Source organism: Apis laboriosa, unplaced genomic scaffold (genome assembly GCF_014066325.1).
Source record: "Apis laboriosa isolate Shangri-la unplaced genomic scaffold, ASM1406632v1 scaffold23_cov150, whole genome shotgun sequence".
NCBI classification, from domain to species: domain Eukaryota; kingdom Metazoa; phylum Arthropoda; class Insecta; order Hymenoptera; family Apidae; genus Apis; species Apis laboriosa.
In genome coordinates this window covers 3,756,571-3,774,671 of record NW_025222452.1, presented here as the reverse complement: position 1 = coordinate 3,774,671, position 18,101 = coordinate 3,756,571, and the positions used below count along the sequence as shown (strand labels likewise).

General features: G+C 41.5%; 1 protein-coding gene across 5 annotated transcripts in view; it reads left to right on the top strand.

Moving 5' to 3' along the window:
- Window positions 1-18,101, top strand: part of LOC122713193 (ELKS/Rab6-interacting/CAST family member 1) — a 57,634-nt gene that overhangs the window by 13,818 nt on the left and 25,715 nt on the right. For 3 of the 5 annotated variants that reach the window (XM_043933419.1, XM_043933417.1, XM_043933423.1), the window contains exons 2-4: window positions 3,694-3,843; window positions 6,956-7,052; window positions 8,516-8,643. In XM_043933419.1, coding sequence (XP_043789354.1) covers window positions 3,694-3,843; window positions 6,956-7,052; window positions 8,516-8,643 — 375 coding nt within the window. Of the gene's footprint in view, window positions 1-3,693; window positions 3,844-6,955; window positions 7,053-8,515; window positions 8,644-18,101 lie in introns of those variants that run through there. The other 2 variants (XM_043933420.1, XM_043933421.1) reach the window with 2 other exon arrangements.

The following is an 18,101-nucleotide window of genomic DNA, read 5'->3' as shown; positions in this document are numbered from 1 at the left end:
AGATCGATCTATCGTGCAACGACCCTGGATAAAAAAAAAAAAAAAAATCAAAGAATACTTTGCTCTGTTTCTTGGTAAAACTACGTCACATTTTACGATCCATTTCGTATTTTTTCTCTCTTTTTTTTCTTGCGAAGCTCGTTATCGCGTGCTGTTGGAACACTCTTCCGTTTCTCTCCTTTCGTTTCTTTCTTTCTTTTTTTTTACGAGGAAATTTATGATAAAATAACATCGAGGGAAAACACTTTAATTAAAGAACGTAAACGGTTTATAGGTCTCCATTTTGAAATTTCTTTCTCATTTCGCTTTAGTGGTTACAACGATAAAACCGATAGTCGAATCCAATCGCGTCTACAAAACGTCGATAAAATTTTTATTCAAAATCTATTCTCGATTTTTCTTAACGAAAAAAGCTTCTCATAGGATTCATTTCCAAATAAAAGATTCCTTTAAGTTCTTGCTTCGAACGTCTATCAAAAATTACATCCCAAAAGAATATCATAATTGTATACAAGAATATCACAGAGATTCAAACTATTTTTTTCCATCTCTCAACTCGTCAGAGTTGTTTGCCAAACACAGATAAACACCCTTTTCATCCTATCATTAACCCTTCCATTAATAGACTCTTCTCTCAAGCGCTTGAAAAATAGAAAAAAAAAAAAAACATCGATACTCTCTTTCTCCATATTTCATTAACTTCTTCTTTCTCTTTCCTCCACCATTATTAACCAAAATTTCATTAAACAATAAAAGAAACATCGATTCTCTCTCTCTCTCTCTCTCTCTCTCTCTCTCTCTCTCTCTCTCTCTCTCTCTCCCTCCCTCCCTATATTCATCCGTATTCAAATGAAATGTTAATGTCGACCCGATTCGTTTCAATCGGCAAAACGGTCAGCGTCCATTATCAAACGGCATCCCCGGGGGAAGGCTGCGTAGAAGGAAAGGAGAGGTTGTTTTCACAACGAGGGGTTGGACGGCGGCGTAAGAAGAAACTCCATCGCGAGATAGGATTTACGCAAGGTGGTTAATAGGATCTCGTCTTAAGAGGGGCTTCGTTTAAACTTTAAACCCCCGCTTCATCTTCCTCGTTCCTCCTTCGCCCCCTTTCTCGCGTTCGATAGCCGGGGCCGGTGTAAAACTGTGTCGATGGACGATACCGATCGCACCCCCGAGAGAGCTGTTATCGAGGGAGAAATGGGGGAGGGGGAGATCGGGTTCCCTCCGCCGTCGAGGGGAGGTTAATCGAGGGCTAATCGTTTCGAAAGCGGAACACGCGACACGTCGTGTGTACACGTCGACACCCCCTCCCTTGCCTCCCTTCCCCTGTCGCGACCTCGACAACCAAGGGAGGGAGGAGGCGGGGGGATCGTTACACCCCTCGTCGCGAAGAAAGCGCGAAGTTAAAATTCGGCGCGTTAGTTCCGTCGAAATTGGATTCCTCCTCCATGCTCCCTCCATTCTCGATTCGACAGCAATTAGGGAGGCACAGGCATCGCGCGTTGAGAATTTCTTCGAATTAAATTCGAGAAAGAGAAAATAAAATAAAACTACTCCTTTCAATTGGAGGGGGGAGAGGTATTAAAATTTCATCGAATTGGAAGTTTCGAGGTAATCGTAAAGGCGGTGGTTATTCAAATTATTATTAGTTGGGATATTGTAAATTGGAAAATTGGGGGAGGGTGGTGGACGGACGATAGAGAAATCCGGGGCAGGTAACTGGGGTAGTAGGAGTGAAAAGGGGAATTCGGCCATGGCTTGGCGGACTGATTTCGTTATGGGGGTGACTGACGTCACGGGCTGGTGGGAGTTGAGTTCCTCCTCCGCGTCCCTCGCCCCCGTGTAAGCGAAAATCAGGTCGATCGTGGCACGTATCGAACGGTTGCACCGCTTCCGGTCGTCATCGCGCGCCCTTTGGCACACTCCAAACTTTGTCCACGATATACGATGAAAAGTGAACAATTAAAAATTAAAAAAGCTGAGCGTGCGATTTTTTCATCGGCCGCCTCGCGAATTCTGATAGTTGATTCTACGACTGAAGCGATCGTCGAAAGAAATGATACGTTTATTTATAATTGTTATCTGACTTGGAAATTGAAAAATTTTGTTAAAATGGCGCATATATTTGTCGAGAGTTGAGTTGTGCAAGAATCTCGATGGAAGAAAAGATTTTATTCGGGCGAAACGAAAATAGGCTCGCCTTATGAAGAGTGCAACGTCGAAACATGCCTCTCTATAATCATCCGGGTTGCCAGAGCGTTTTTTCTTTTTTTTTTTTTTTTTTTTTTGTGTCTCCTTTGTCCGAATGGCGTCGCGTTGTCGTCATTAACGATGTCTAACGAGCTTGGAACAATATCCATGGAAGCAGGGTTGAGTGGGAAATTCAGAAGAGAGAGGCGCCGAAAAACGGGATAGAGAAGGGATAAGAAATAAAGAATAACGAAGAGAGAGAGAGAGAGAAAGGGGGAGATAATAGAAATATCGAAAGTTGGGAAGGGAAACAAACCGATCGAGGAAAATCTTGAAACCCAAAGCTTGAAAGTGGGATGGAAAAACTTTTTTATAAGAAGCTTATGAAGGAAGATACTACTCGGAGCGCTTTAAGAAGAATCTTAAGCTTGGGAGGAGGAAAAAATTGTTAAAATTAAAAAACCGTTAAAGAGAAATGTACATACGTACGTTGAGAAAGGAGTTGCATAAATAAATAAAAAAAAAAAGAAGAAGAAGAACGAGTGAAAAGAGGTCAAAGTGATTCAGTTAAAGATCCAAGGGGGAGAGGAAGGGGGGCGAGAAAGGAAGCAGGAAGGGGGAAATGGCGAAAAAAAAGTATAAAGAAGATTGGAAAGGCGAGAAAAAGCTTTCTCGAGTCGCGGGTCCAAAGAGTACGTGCATGGGGAGCCAACTTCCGCCAGAAATATTGACTTTGTCCGTGAAAAAAACCAGTCATCAACCGATCCCTCTTTCAATTCTTGTAATCGGCCCCGATCTTCCACCCGTTTTACTTCCATCTCGTCATTCTTTAGAACGCACGAGAGAGAATTTATGTTAATCGCGTTTCTCAGATCATCAGATCTTTCCAACATCGTGAATATCTATCTATGAAATGGAGAAATCGGAGAACACTCGAGATTTTTGACAATTTAACAATCTTGACTTTGTTTTTTTGATAGCGAAAAAAAAGATTATATTCGTTAAAGTTTTGCGATCCTTCATTTTGTTGTTTCAGTTTTTGCATTAATTTATGAAGAGAGAGAGAGAGAGAGAGAGAGAGGAGAGATCGAGCGTTTATTTAAACAGAAATAATTAAACCTTTTTTCTCAAAAGGGTTAACGAGGCTTTCCCTCGTGACAAGTTTCTATCGATCCGCTTATCAGTTTCATGCTCCAAGTAGTTTCACGTAACTCGAATGTGCAATTAACCTCGTGCATATATATATAGCAAACAACAAGTCTCTCGAAAACGACCAACTTTTCCCAACCGATCGCGATAAAACAATAAGAAAACAACGACGGAGAAACGAGTACTTTCCTTGTTTTCCAACGTTTCGTTTCAATTGCGAAAATCTTGAAGAGCGCGAACGAGCCAACGAGCCTTCTTATTAAACCAATTTTTATCAAACGGCACGATTTTTATGGCCCAACACGTGTCCACCACATTGTTAAAAAAATTTTCATTTTGTTTCTTCTGTTGCAGAAACAAAGTATGATGGTTCGCCAACTGGAGGAGGAGCTGAGGATGCGGATGAGGGGGCCGAGCGTCGAGATGCAGCAACAAATGGAAGTTTTGTACAACGAGAACGAGCATCTGACGCGAGAGATCGCCATACTTCGCGACACGATTAGGGTGAGTTTTTCTCTTTCCTTTTCCAGAATGGAGAGAGAAGGAAGATAAACTAACGGCAGTAACACGATTCTTTCGAACTCGAATCTTTTGCATTCCACCGAAGAGGGGGGAACGTTATCAATCCTTCTCGCTCCAGTTGCCTCGCTTATCGCGACGCGACGTAATAAAAAAAAAAAAAAAAAAAAAAGAAGAAGAAGAAAAAGAAAAAGAAAAGAATGAAATATACCAGATCTATTTTTAACTCGGCCGTCTCCACGATCCGGGAAACGTAACCCTGAACTTTTCTTCGACTATAGAATAGGGAACATCGATTCACGAGTCTGTCACAGATTGGAATTCGCCGGAAGAATGGCGTCCACCGTCACAGATCATTATGATCGCGAATAATGGGGGATAGAAAGCGCGAGAACGGCGGAGCAAAGGCGGATCGCGAAACCTTCGGCCATCTTTTTCGCTCCCCTCTACGACCCCGTTCCTTCCGTTTCCGCCCCTCGATTAACCATACACATCCCGCGAAACCGAATAACCTTTTCTTCTCCTTTTTTTCTTTTAGTATCTTCGAAATCCTCTCGTCCACGATGGAACTTTATACCCGATATCGAGTCGAAATTGTCGGTCGAAGAGAATTCGTTGAATGAAAGAAAAAATCTTCTTTGAGCAAATAACCCCCCTAAGCTATAACCCAGCTTACCATTGTAATCGAATAGTCTATTTTCGATCGAGGCCTTTGTTCGTTCATCGTCATCCATTGTCTAGGAACTACGAGTCATCTTTAACAAAACTGTACCGAAAAAATGAATTTTCAAAATGAAAATTCAAAAGTATTATAATATCTTTGCTATCTTTTCCTCTCTTTTATTGAAAACATCAAATAGAAGAAATAAATAAAGATGGAATCGATTTTGGAAAGTTTTATTCTTCGCGAGGAGGCGTGCAGGATGTCGAAATGTAAATTCTCGAAAAGCTCGGGGAACTATCTCGTTAATCTCCGTGCGATCTAATTTAACCAGGGCGCAACACGAGACCCGTGTGTTCCACCGTGGAGTTTATTGATCCAGCGGCCGGTTTCGGAGAAACCGTTGGATCGCTTTCGGCGCCACTGGCCGGCAGACTTAACGGAGTTATTGCGGGAAGCTGATAGCCGCCGTTGCCAAGATTTCCGGAAGCATCGAGAACCGTTGGCAAGACAATATCGGTCGTTTACCTCGAACAACACCCAAACCTCTTGTCTATTTCGGTTGTCCGTGTGACGCTTGGGTGCCCTCCTTCAAACCGCACCCGTTCACAGATTAGACGAACCCTGTCCACCGTTAAATCGCTCGTTTCCTGTGGAAACGCCGATTAAACTCGCGATCACCTCCTCCCACGATAAAATTACGCTTTTGATCCTGCTCTAAGTGGGACGATAACGATTGAAACGCTCGAACGAATTGGGAAAAAAAAAAAGTTCTATAAGAAATTCTATAGCAATCGTTTTCGCGATAAATTAGATGTAAATTGAAAATTTTCCCGTTTGAAAAGTTCTCTGAAAAGGATGGATATTAAAGATATTACGAATTCTTTACGATTGGAAGAAAAGTTGGAAAGAAAAAGAGTCGTTCAAGAAGTTGGAAGAATCGGCAGCAACGAGTCGTCGTTGAAAATTCTGGGAAAATGAGTTAGCGTGGTGGTCAGCCAGGCGAAATGGTCGCGCACAGACAGGTCAAACGTGCAACGCACTGGAAGCAACTGGTCGCCTTTGGCCACTGGCCAAATTATGCAGCCACTTTCTGGCTGCATGTCCCCACATCCTTTAATATCGAATATCGCCGTATCGATACCAATCGATCTCGTTTCTCGATCCCCGAGTCGTCGAGACCACCTTCCATCGAGTTTCCACTCCCGCCGATCTTTCGGATGTCGTCTCCACCGTAAACACCGATTCTTTCGATGGATTTGGAAGAGGAAAGGGGGAGAAAAGATTGGGAGACAAATGGTGGAGATGGAGGCGATTGGCAAATTCAATTCGATTCGAGTGAGGCGCGTAAAATTGGAAGGAGGAGAATCTTTGCCCGCGGAGAACTCGTCGTAGTGGATTCGTTGGGATATTTCGAGCGTAAACCGCGCGGAAAGCCTTCGTTTATTGAACTTAGAACGTTTAACATTGAGCCGGCCGCGTTTATTTTCGGCCGCCATGCTTTGGGAAATAGGCGAAAAATTCATTCAGCCTCCGGCAGCTGGTTTTTGGTTTCGTCGAAAAAATAGAGAAATAATCATGCCTGCCCGAAGGTTTGATTGTTTCTCGAACCTCGAGAAAAACAAACCATTGGTATTGTTCGTTTCTCGTTCTTTCATCGATATCTTTTATTCTCGCCATTTTTCGCGAATAATAATTTCTATATATTCAAATTACCGCGTGAATTAAACTTCTTGGAATCGAATAATAATAAGTTCGTTGAGGTTGGAATAGAAGCAAGAATAAAGAAAATGTGAAGAAAAAATCGGAACGCGGAAATGTTTTCGCGAGAAAAGCAGGAGTACGTAAGGAACGAAGGTAGAAGCAGACTCCAATAGGTGTCTAATTCTCGAGACTAATCGAGTTCCGAGTCGTGAAAGGAACGCGGTCTAAATTCGTTATACGGGCGTCAAGCGCCGCCTCTATCTTCTTCAACGACGTAACGCAAATCGAGCATTTTATGAAACAACCGAACTTTCCCCGCTTCGAACTTTTCATCCTTCGATTTCGATACGTGGAACAATCCTCGAATTCAGAAACATCGTGGACGAAAATTAATGAACCGTGCTTAAAAAAAAAAGAAAAAAAAAAGTCCTCGATCGTAGAAATTTAAAATCGGTCAATGCGTTAATTCTTCCCCATTAAAGACGAGAAGTGGATATTTTAAAATGTTAAAGGTCTCGTGTTAAACGGATGGAACGACCTGGTTTTTTTCTTTTTTCTTGACTTGATTTTTCATCGGATTCGTGGAAAATCGTGAGATGAGAGGAACGAATTCTCTCATTCGAACGAGGTTGGATTTTTCTCGATTATTTACCGACCGAGTTGAAATTTGCTCTCTCATCGCGCCCATCTAAAATGCAATTCCAACGTTTTCCTCTTTCTTTCCACTTACAGGAGCTGGAATTGAGAATAGAGACACAGAAGCAGACACTGCAGGCTAGGGATGAAAGCATCAAGAAGCTGCTCGAGATGCTCCAAAACAAAGGGATGGGTGAGGCATTCCATTCAAATTCTAGTTTCCTAAACGAACACCGCCATTTTTACTAATTAACATCTCATTCGTGCAACAATGGCATTCCAGGTAGTTTCAGACCGAGGCAAGACTGAAGTGAAAAGATGATGTAAAACAAGTAAAATTCTCTGTCTCACCTTAAATCGTTAAAACTTGATCCAATAATTTTAATTATAGAATAAAGGAAGAGACGGATTGATTTAACGAACATCTTCTCCACGCGCGAATTCACTTCAGTTTTGTTTGAGATCGTTTCGGTATGTCCTTTCTTAAATGTGTTTCATCTTTTAGCCAAGATTACACGTACGATCATTCTGCAGAGACTTTTATTATCCTCGTGCATCACGTACGACATTCTAGCGATGCGAAGATTCGCTTCGTTTCGATTAGCAGCATCGCGTGACTCTTTAGAGAAATAATGACAAATATTCTTAGAAAAAAAGGGGGGAGGGGGCAAAACGATATTCCTCATTTCTTTGAAAAAAAAAGAATAATTAAAAGATCAAACGATATTCCTCATTTCTTTGAAAAAAAAAGAATAATTAAAAGATCAAACGATATTCCACGAAGACTCGCTTCGTGTATAAAAATAAAAACACGAGAATGATCGCGCGATTTGAAGTGAGCATGCGCTCGTTGCGTTCTCCAATTCCGGGGAAAATAATATAAAATAATATAAACGACCGCGAGACGCGCGATGATCGTAAAGAGGGTGCACAGAGTAGAACAGGAAAAAGGGATGGATTCGATAGATTCCAGACGCACGTTTTGTCCGCGCGCATACAGTCACGTTTCTATCTATCTAATTTTCGCCCGTAATTTAATAATCGGGGTGGAAAAAGGTTTGTCGCAACCGCGTCGATCGCGTGGCGTAAACATTGGGAGATGCAAATGGTGAAGAGAGAGGCTAGGCGAGAGAATCCATCTATTTGCGTAACAACGTTTCGCGCTGGACGCACGAAAATAATATCGCTGACTTTCGCTGTGACCGAGATACTGGAAGGCTTGGTCGACCGAGTTTCATCTTCGGGCTTTCGAGAAACTTAGAATACTTAGATACTTTAATGTAGCGTGTAATGTCCGTTTCGGTTTCGTTTCTTTGGAGGACTTTGAGCACGATCGTTTAATTTTTAAAACGATGAGAGACGGAGGAAAATATATTTTGGGATAACGCTCTTCGTGCTTAAACGTGAACCGATAATGTAACCGTGTTATTAAATTAATTCGTTATTGTTGTTATTAAAAATTACGAAAAATGTTGCGCAACCACGGAAGAAGTGTGTTTCATCTTGTGACATTTTCATGAGAGAGGGAAAAAAAAGAAAAAAAAACAAAAAGAAAATCACGCTCCCTTTCCCATATAAAAAAAAAAAATAAAAATCTCGAAGAGAACCAATGCCAAGAAATATTTAAAAATTGATGTTAAATCGTGTAAAACGCAGACAGCTACCGTCCGAAAATCTGGATTCCGAGCAGACATCCCAAGAGCTTCTCGTTGCTTTCTGCTGTTCCAGGAAAAGAGGAGGAAAGGATCATGTTCCAGCAGATGCAGTCGATGGCCCAGAAGCAGGTCCTTAAGCTATTTCTACCCATGTCGGCATATTCATTATACATATATATATATAATTATTATTCTCTCTCTACATATATATGTATCACTACCACTCTGATCGACGATATTTTTTTTCTTTTTTTTTTTTTTTTTTAATTGCCACGTTCATCCAACGTTAATTATGTACATATCATGAATTCGTATATCGTATATCGCGATACCATTTTGGTACACACGCATCTCGCGATTTTTCATGGGATGCGCGTGCACACTTTTATATATATATATATTACTAATTACGCGATCGACATTGTTATATTTTCTCTCTTTCTCATTCTATTTTTTTTTTTTTCCCTCCATTTCTCTTCTCTTCTCTCATTTTGTTATCTCTTTCTTGAAGTCGCTGCCCACCGTTGTTGATCTATCTATCGTAGTAGTATCTTTTTGCTTGCAAGTAGAGTATTTTTATTATTGCGCTGCCAGTGGCTTTCTGTTCTCTTGCCTCCCCCGCCCTCCCTTCCCCTTCGTGTCATTTCACGCTTCGACACACGACACCACCCTTTCCCCCTCCACTTACGCATATAATAATTCACCGTGCCATTACCGTGCCATTTCCGTCATCCAATGACGGAAAGGGAAAACGAACGAACGATTTTCGAAGAAGAACAGGGGAGAAAAATTAACGCTGGAAACGCAAACCCTTTCCCCCTCCCCTTCACTGTGTAGCCGAGACTGAGCACACCCGAGCATATTTAGACGAGACGTAGCATTTTCGCGATTGTTCCTTCCTGAAATGAATGAATGTATCTATGGAATCTCATCCGTAGACGAATCTTGTTATTACGATCTGTTGGATAAGTAAAACCAAAGCTACGGATCGAGTCGGAAATATTCGTGCGAGATCGGTTGGAATCACCAAATACTACTAAAACACCAAATACTTTCGAACTCGTTTGGAACACGGTTATTATCGGATCGATCGCCAATCGTATCTCGAAGTGCAAGGTGAATTGAAAGAAGGCAAAAGTAATTAGATTTCTCACGACTCGCGACGCGAATTTCTCTAACTGATCTCTTCCGCTGATTGTTGTATTACGGCCACGAAAATGCGATCCGGTATCCCGCATATGTATAATCCTGCCTCGATTACGCACCGACCTTCGCACGAAAGTAAAAAAAAAAAAAAAAAAAGAACCGAAAAAAGCGCAGACGAATCAAGTATGTGGTAATTGAAGCAAACTGAGACCAAGTTGCGATCAAGAAACACGCGTATCCTCGTCAGAAGAAACCTGTATTGTCGTCACTTTCGGTCATTTTTTAATAGTAAAAAAAAAAAGAAAAAAAAAATAGTAAAAAAAGAAAAAAAAAAAAGAACAGCTCGGTCGAGATAATCGATACATTAGTACAACCCCTCAACCCCTCCCCTCCTTTTTTTCGGCTCGCTTTTTCGAGAAACAGTCACGTTCAAACACGAACAGAGTACACGTTCCAGAATATGATACATATGTATATATACACGAATATTATTTACGGTCAAATATTTTTAATCACGCGTATTTTTCAACACGAAAAACGGACACGTTTACTTCCACTTTCACGCTTTCACGGCACCTGCGCGCTTGCGGACGCGCGTGTCCTTCTATTCCGGTCTATATCTGTCTATCTATCTATCTAGCGAAACGTCCAAAAGCTCGGATTAATTCAGCGGCAAAATGGGGGGAGGGGGACGAAAGCTTCGTGTTTTCAAGACGTTTCACTCTCTCGTGAATTTTTATTGTCTCCTGGGTCCGCTTGATGCGTCTTGTTATCGCGAGAAAATGCATGAAAAGAAGCGAAGACTGTGTGTCTGTCTGTCCTGCTACACTCGTCTGCCCTGCTTATCGATTCGAATCGAGAAAATAAAGAAAGGAAATTCTTTTTCATTTCTCGCGAATAATTTGATTGTTCGAGGAAAAAATTTCAATCCTCTCGTTTATTATCATAATTTCTCAAGAATATATGAGAAATTGATTCGGCGAAAGTTTTCTCTCTCTCTCTCTTCTTTTTCTTAATTATTATTTTTAATTACTTTTTAATTTATAAGAGCAGAATTTTAAATGAGAACTTTTGGACGTTTCGCTCGCCGATATTGAGAGTAGCGCTTATTCTAGTAGCATCCTATATATAAATATATATATATATATATATATATCGTTGCTGTTTCGCAACCACCAGTCACCATAGCAAATATTTGTGTCATCACTATTCCACAAGCACCGCCGCCGCCGCCGCCATGTTATCTCGCATACCTCGTCCGTAAATTCATCCGTTAGAAAAGAATCGTAGCCGTTCTTTCCGAAATATCGTTCACGTTCCCTAGCTCTATCTCTCGTCCCAATCTGTAGCTTGATCATCGGATGCAATGTCGCCGTGGAGAGAGAAAAAGGAATTTCTCCAAGATTTTTCGAAACTTTCGAAGCAATAGCTTCGAATTGAAATTAAAATCCGATGATTCGAGGGAGAAATCTGTGCGAAACGAATGGGAAGAACGAAAGGGTTAGCATAAATAAATCCTGTTTAATATTCACTCAACGGTAGAAGAACAGTTTCTCGAGAGACTGACAATTAACGAAGAGGGCGTCACAAATTCAAGCGCGAGAAGTAGTTCAAGCACGCGTGCAACTGGGCGCAATAAAAGGGAAGGGAAAAATATCTTGCATCTCTTGAATTGAAAGGAAAAGGAATCGGGGAGAGAAAAGAGAATAAATAATGCTTGAGAATCCACGGCGACGTCGCATCCGCCGATTCACCACTTTCCGAATCTTTCCCCTGCATCTTCGTGTATGCGCCTGCGTTTAGATCTTAGGAATTAGGTGAAGTCTACGTGGCTTGAGTGGCAAAATTTACAGATTTAACGAGAGGGGGAATTCGCACGAAAGTTGGACAGAGAACTCGTTTAACTCATTCCCGAGGAGGAGTGATCATACGATGGACAGAGCATCGAAAAATAAAAAAAAAAAAAGAAAAGAAAAAAGAAAAAAGAAAAAAAAGAAGTACCATTTATCCAATCGTGTTTATCATCACCACCAATTTCTTTTATTCTTTCTTTCTCTCTTTTTTTCTTGCACCCCAATGCGCGGTTACACCCCTCCATCGACCGATCCGGGGTCGAATATCGAGCGAGAGACGTCACGAAAATGAACGTATGCACCCAGCACCAAGGCCTGTCGACCTCGTGTCACCGACCACGTTTCTCTTATCGTTTACCGCCGATTTAGTAGCACACCTTTTTATCACCTGGGCCTGATTTATATGTATATTTATATATACATATATTATACGTATTATTCACCCTTTCGAACAACGATCCCATCGATCCCCACTCGTTCATGACTGACATACTTCATCCCCCGGAGGGAAAACGCAGAAACGTAGAAGAAAGAGGACGGTTTTGAACTCGTTCTTTGAAATTTCGATATATATGATATATATATTCGATACAGAATTTTCAACATGGCGTCGCATTATATACAGCAATGGGTAGAGCAGTAAGATCGGAAAAAACGGAAATGGACGAATGTTTAGCGTTCCTAGGTTCCGTAGGTTCCGTTGGTTTTATTTTCAGCTTGGTTTCGTTCGTTCGTGGATTTTGTTGGGCGATATCGTTCACTGATATCGATCGATTTCATCCATATGGTTTATTTTCGAAACGATGGAAACAACGGCATCCGCGTTTGATCGGCGTTGATTATTTCGATTTGAGATTTCGACTCGGGAACACGATTGACCGAGGAAATTTCCAGGAGATGAAAAAAAAAAAGAAATTGTATCAGAGATATATATATATGCTGGAGGAGATTTTATTTTGGACACGCATGCTTCTTTCTCAGTTGCGACGAGTAATAAATAGATAGGCTTTTCTTAGTTTTTCGATTTAATTTCCTTTGTGGAACTTTATGAAATATTTAATAAGGGAACGGAATGTTGGACGATAAGTCGTTGAAGAAGAGAATAGCTGTTTACCAAGTCGACGGAGAGGTGTCGGTGAGCCAATGAAGTATGTTAGCCGTGGCTGAAATCCTTGACAAAGCATGCAGCAAGGAAATGATCTCTCCTAGAAAAAAAAAAAAAAAAAAAAAAAAAAAAGAACGGGATATTCAAACGCATAGAATCTCTCTGATCCTTGTCCCACGATCGTTCTCTTTCTCCCTACCCTCTTTCTGTCTTTCTTTCTGTCTGCCTTTTCTCTTCTTCTGTCTTTCTCTTTGCACCCTTTGCGGATCGAACGACGACTGTACGAGACGTCGACGACCAAGACTTTGGCAAAAAAAAAAAAAAAAAAATTGATCGGGGAAAGTACAGAGAAATAGAAAAAAAAAAGAAGAAAGAAACAAAGAAGTAAACTAATGCGATGATAAATCGTGGAGAAAAAAGAAATATATATAAATATATATAAATATATATTTATATATATATCGTATATAAAAGAAAGAGTAAAAAAAAAAAAAAAAAAAAAGTGCTGCGATTGGAATGCGTGGAATGAGCTGCTTTGGATGTGTAGGTGATAAAACGTTTAGCAATTCCTAAATGGGGGGGGAATTCACGCCCGCATTCGATCCTTCGTCACTGTCACCCCCCCGCCTTCTTAACAATTATTTACAACAACAACCACCACATATTATATATCGATGGAGCACCGCCATGAAAAAAAAAAAAAAGATTAAGTACATCATCATAATCGTCATCATCAACATCATCAACACCACCATCAACATAACAACCAACCAATCATCACCACCATCACCACCACTCATCATCACCAACCGGTCGTTAAAGCCTCCTATGAAATTAGTGGCCGAAGACATGCACGTCAACCTGTTCCCCAGATCCAGCCACTGGCCAGGGAGGACCCAACAGGTACACTGATCACACGATCAAGTTAATAGATTCGATAAGACAGGGAATATCTGTGTACACTCTTCCGATCAATTCCGACCGACTCCCTTTTAATCAAAATTTTCCTCGTTAATTATCGCGTAAACTCGACTCGTAAACTTCGGTTTCTCGAAACGAGGAACCGTATCGTTGAATGTTTCTTTTGCCAACTTGCTAACTGTGTTTCTTTGCGTCCGTCCCGCAGTGAACAGGAATTTCGCGCGATCGGAACTCTGCTCGAGGGATTAGGATTAGGAATAAAGCGATTCGAGATAAATTGTCGAAGTCGGAGTGGGGAAGGGATGAGTTTCAATGGAAGGGGAATAATTATTTTCCTTTTCCCCAGGGATGGAGATTAAATTCTTTTTGCCATTTTCCAAATTCTTTCCGATTTTTAAGAAATAAAGGAGGGGAAATTGTTTTTTTTTTTTTTTCTTTTTGTAAAGATCATAGTTTGGAGACGATGAAAAAAAAGAGGAAAATCTCGACAAAGAGTTCCATCGCGCGAAATCTATAATAGCCTCCATGTCACATTTCGTCACGCCTTCGATAATTTTCAAAGTACACGTATATATTACATACGCGTATCTAAACTTTTGTGTGTATACACCTGCTGGAGATCGTGCCTTCGGAAATGCAATGGTATGTATGCCACACAGATCGCGGAACTCGAGTCAAAAGTCACGCCAACGCCCTAGACGCTAGTCTCGATCGCTTATTTTCCTGTGTTCGACGACAACCCTCGTATCAATTCCTCCGTATCCCCCGAATATATATCTATATATATTCTAGTCGAAAGAACGATTCTAATTGAATAAAATGATAGGACGAAAAAAATATCGGATTAAAAGACTGCGTGGAAATGAAAATTCGACGTCAATGTTTGACGTCGATATCGATCGAAACGAAACGAAATTTTTAATACTACTCGATATACAGGATCGATATGCAGGAAAATACGCGGTATCTTGCGCTGTGTATCCAATATCGCACATCGATGCACCGATGCACAAAGACTGAACGAATCTGCCGAATCGAATTTCGAAAAGCTCGATCGACGCAAAATAAGTGCAATCTGATTTATCGACGATGCACCTGAAAATTGACGATGCACGTTCACCGCTTTCGACGTGTGCACCGTTCAGATCAAGCCATACACTCGTTTATATCGTCGGTGTAAGGCACAAATAGAATCACGTAAGTCATTAACGAATGTGCGCCTTTGCAAAGAGCAGTGAATGTTTTTAAAAAAAAAAAAAAAAAAAAAAGAGAGAAAGATTAAAAACATTTTTAATACACGCACAATATTTTTTAAATAAAAGGGGAAAAATGGTCGAAACGCTGTTTGCAAAAGCGTCACGCTTCGACATTTTTTTTTCCTCGTCTTTCGGCAAAAGTCTAGAAACGATCACGGGATAGAATCACGCATACGAGAGAGAGAGAGAGAGAGAGAGAGGGGGGTGAATCGTCGCATCGATAGCCTCGAACGAAGGGAATTTTGACGATCCGAAGATGTGGAAGGCAGGGGGATAGCATCGGGCCGTGCGAGACTTTTGATTCGTCCCGTAAGAGAAAACATTTTCATACGATCACTTTTTATTTAATGTGCGCTACTGTTCATTCTCACGTCACGTGTACACCGGTTGAGACGATCATCGGTAGAACTTGGTGGAACGTTTCGTGATCTACCTGCTTTCGCGATATCAGATTTTTCGATTCTACTCTCGATTTTTTTTTTTTTTATATTTTGGATATCGTTCCAAATCGTGGAAAAAAAAAAATGATTTTCGAGAGAATAAAATTGGATTGCTCGTAACAAGTTTCGACAGTATGGCATATTGCCGTGGAGGCAATATTTCACGAAATATTCCACGTTCTATCATCGAATAACTCATCTCGTGTATGTACACTCTCCAACATACACACGCGAATGAATGGCTATTCTTCTCTCTCTATATATATATATATATGTACATTTTTAAATAATACGATTACGGAATGTTTGTCCTCCTCACATAACATTCACATTCACTTTCTCTCTCTATATATATATATATTTAAAAAAAAAAAAAAAAAGAAATGAGATATAAATGCACCAAGTTTTTCTTTCTCTGTATATCTTCACAAAGATATCGTTTTATATTTATTTCTATATTGATTTCTCTTGATCTTGATCATCTCCGCTGTGAACTCACTGAATGTTTTTTTTTTTTTTTTTTACCACCCAGTATATATATACTATATACTCTCTTCTCGTTCTTGTACATCTCAGACACGTTCTTGCCCATCACGACATACCGCTATCATGGCCATTCGTCGTAATCGATGCACGAGCAGCGGGACGGTCCGAAAGTCGTCAAGTCGCGTCAAGACGAGCCGATCCCAGGCCCAAGGGAGGACTTTGCGACTGTTTGGCACCGACCTGATGCGACATGCGATAATACGACGTCGTTCTCCTCGCGTAATCTACTGTCTTATCCTCTACCGTTTAACACCTCTTGTGTTTTGATCCATAGTGAGTGATAGCAACCCGATTTTCTCTGCCAATTGTATCATACATCCACTTTCGATCCACTCCTCGATTCTTTGCCGATCGATCGATTTAAATTGCTCTCTGTCTGATATTTTCGAGTAATTCTTTCGTTTCGGAGAAAAAAATTTTCAAATGAAACGAGAACGAATCAATAAGGAATCAATAAGAGAGAAAATTGAAATTTTTGATATCGGTTTGCAATCACTCGAGGGATATTCATCGATACTACATATATATATAGCCACGCACACTCGTCGAAATGCGTATCCACGAATCTCGATCACATCTGCTCGATCCAGCACGCTGTTCATCGTATGATAATCGTGAAACCTTCCAGCACTATTTTTTTTTTTTTTTCCCACTTACTATTCACTACTATTGCTATTACTATTACAGATCGAATTTCATTTCGTTGCACTTACGAACTCGATATCCATCTCGATCGACGAGTCGTGGATACGCATCTTGCTCTTACTCATCTTGTCCATGCGACGTGGCCGCGTTTCGAATTGTTTATCCTCTGACAAAGAACCTATAAGATGTTTCGGATCGAGTTCGGCGATGACGATGGCCGATTTCTCGTTCCGATCGGAACGATCTTCTCTCGATTTTCTCGTTGCACGAATTTGCCACCGTGCGCACGAGATACGAAACAACTGTATGATCGGCGATAAGAGAGAGGATAGGAAGGGAAAGAAGGAAAGGGTTGTAACGGAAAGGGAGAGCCGTCGAAACGCCGCGCGCAGAAATATGGACAACGATGTCGGCCGTGCGTCGCGGTGGGCGAAAGAACTGCGGCGGCGCCCGGCGTCCGCAAGAGGATAACTATAGAGAGCAGGAGAAAAAAATTTCTAATTCGCGTCCGATCGAAAGATCGAAGGCTCGGCAATATTGGAAAAGAAAGGAAAAGAGAGAAAGATTAAGAGAAAAAAAAAAAAAAAAAAAAAGAAAGAAAGAAAAGAAAAGAAGCCTTCGGTTGGTAGAGTGACCTTGCGATCGTGGAAGAAAAATTTTCGAGAGATCGATAGAGATGCGGTCCTTGTGGACGATGATGGACGTCGTCGGTGATCGGTGGTGCTCCTCGTAGCCCCATTGTACAGCAAGCGTGAGAGAGTAAGTCGGATAATCAGAATGCATCGGGAAAAAAGCATAAGATAACAAGACGATATGGTCATTCACGGAAGGAGCGCGAAACGATCGGCTGGATCGATGTATCGAAGGATGAAGGAAGCTCGGCGAGACGTCGCTTTTCTTTCGTCAACCGGGACGCTGCCGGTGCCACTTCCGCTTCCTCGAGACTGTCCCGTGCGGAAACGAAACAGCGTGGAAAAAAAATTCTATTCTCTCCGTATTTCCAATTTCCAATTTTGGCCAGAAATAATCTCGACTCGTATCGATTGTTTTATATTATCTATATAATATGGATCGTCGCGATTCACGGGACAGATTTCGTGTGTTAGCGAAGCCGCACCCGACCACCGTAGTACCATCTCTTCTACCGAACCACCGCATAACATCACACCAAGAAAAAAAAAAACAAAAAAACAAAAAAAAAAAAACTGTAGCAGTATAAAAAAAAAAAAACAAAAAAAAAAAAAAAACTGTCCCTCGCACGCTCGCTAGAGAGACACGAGAACGGCGGAAACGAAATGGACGAAACGTAACCGTGTGTCCCTATTGCTTGTGTTGTAAAGGAGCTCAAAGCGACGAACGAGAGCCTGAAGAGCCTGCAGACGCAGCTGGAGTTGGCGTACGCGTCGACCGCGTCATCCGGGGCAGCCGTGGCGGGCGGAAGCGCTGGTCTCGGGCTAGGTAGCGTATCAGGTGCAGGCGGAGGTACCGTCCTTGGAGGTAGCGTGGCGGTTCCAGGCGGCGTGCCCGGTAGCACCACCCTGACGGCCATCTTGGAGACAAAAGACGCGCGCATACAAACCCTGGAGAAGGAGGTGGCTTTGCTCGAGGCCGAGTTGCAACGCATTAAGGAATGCGGCGGTAGATTAAGGGAGCAGCTGTTGAAAGCGACCGCTGT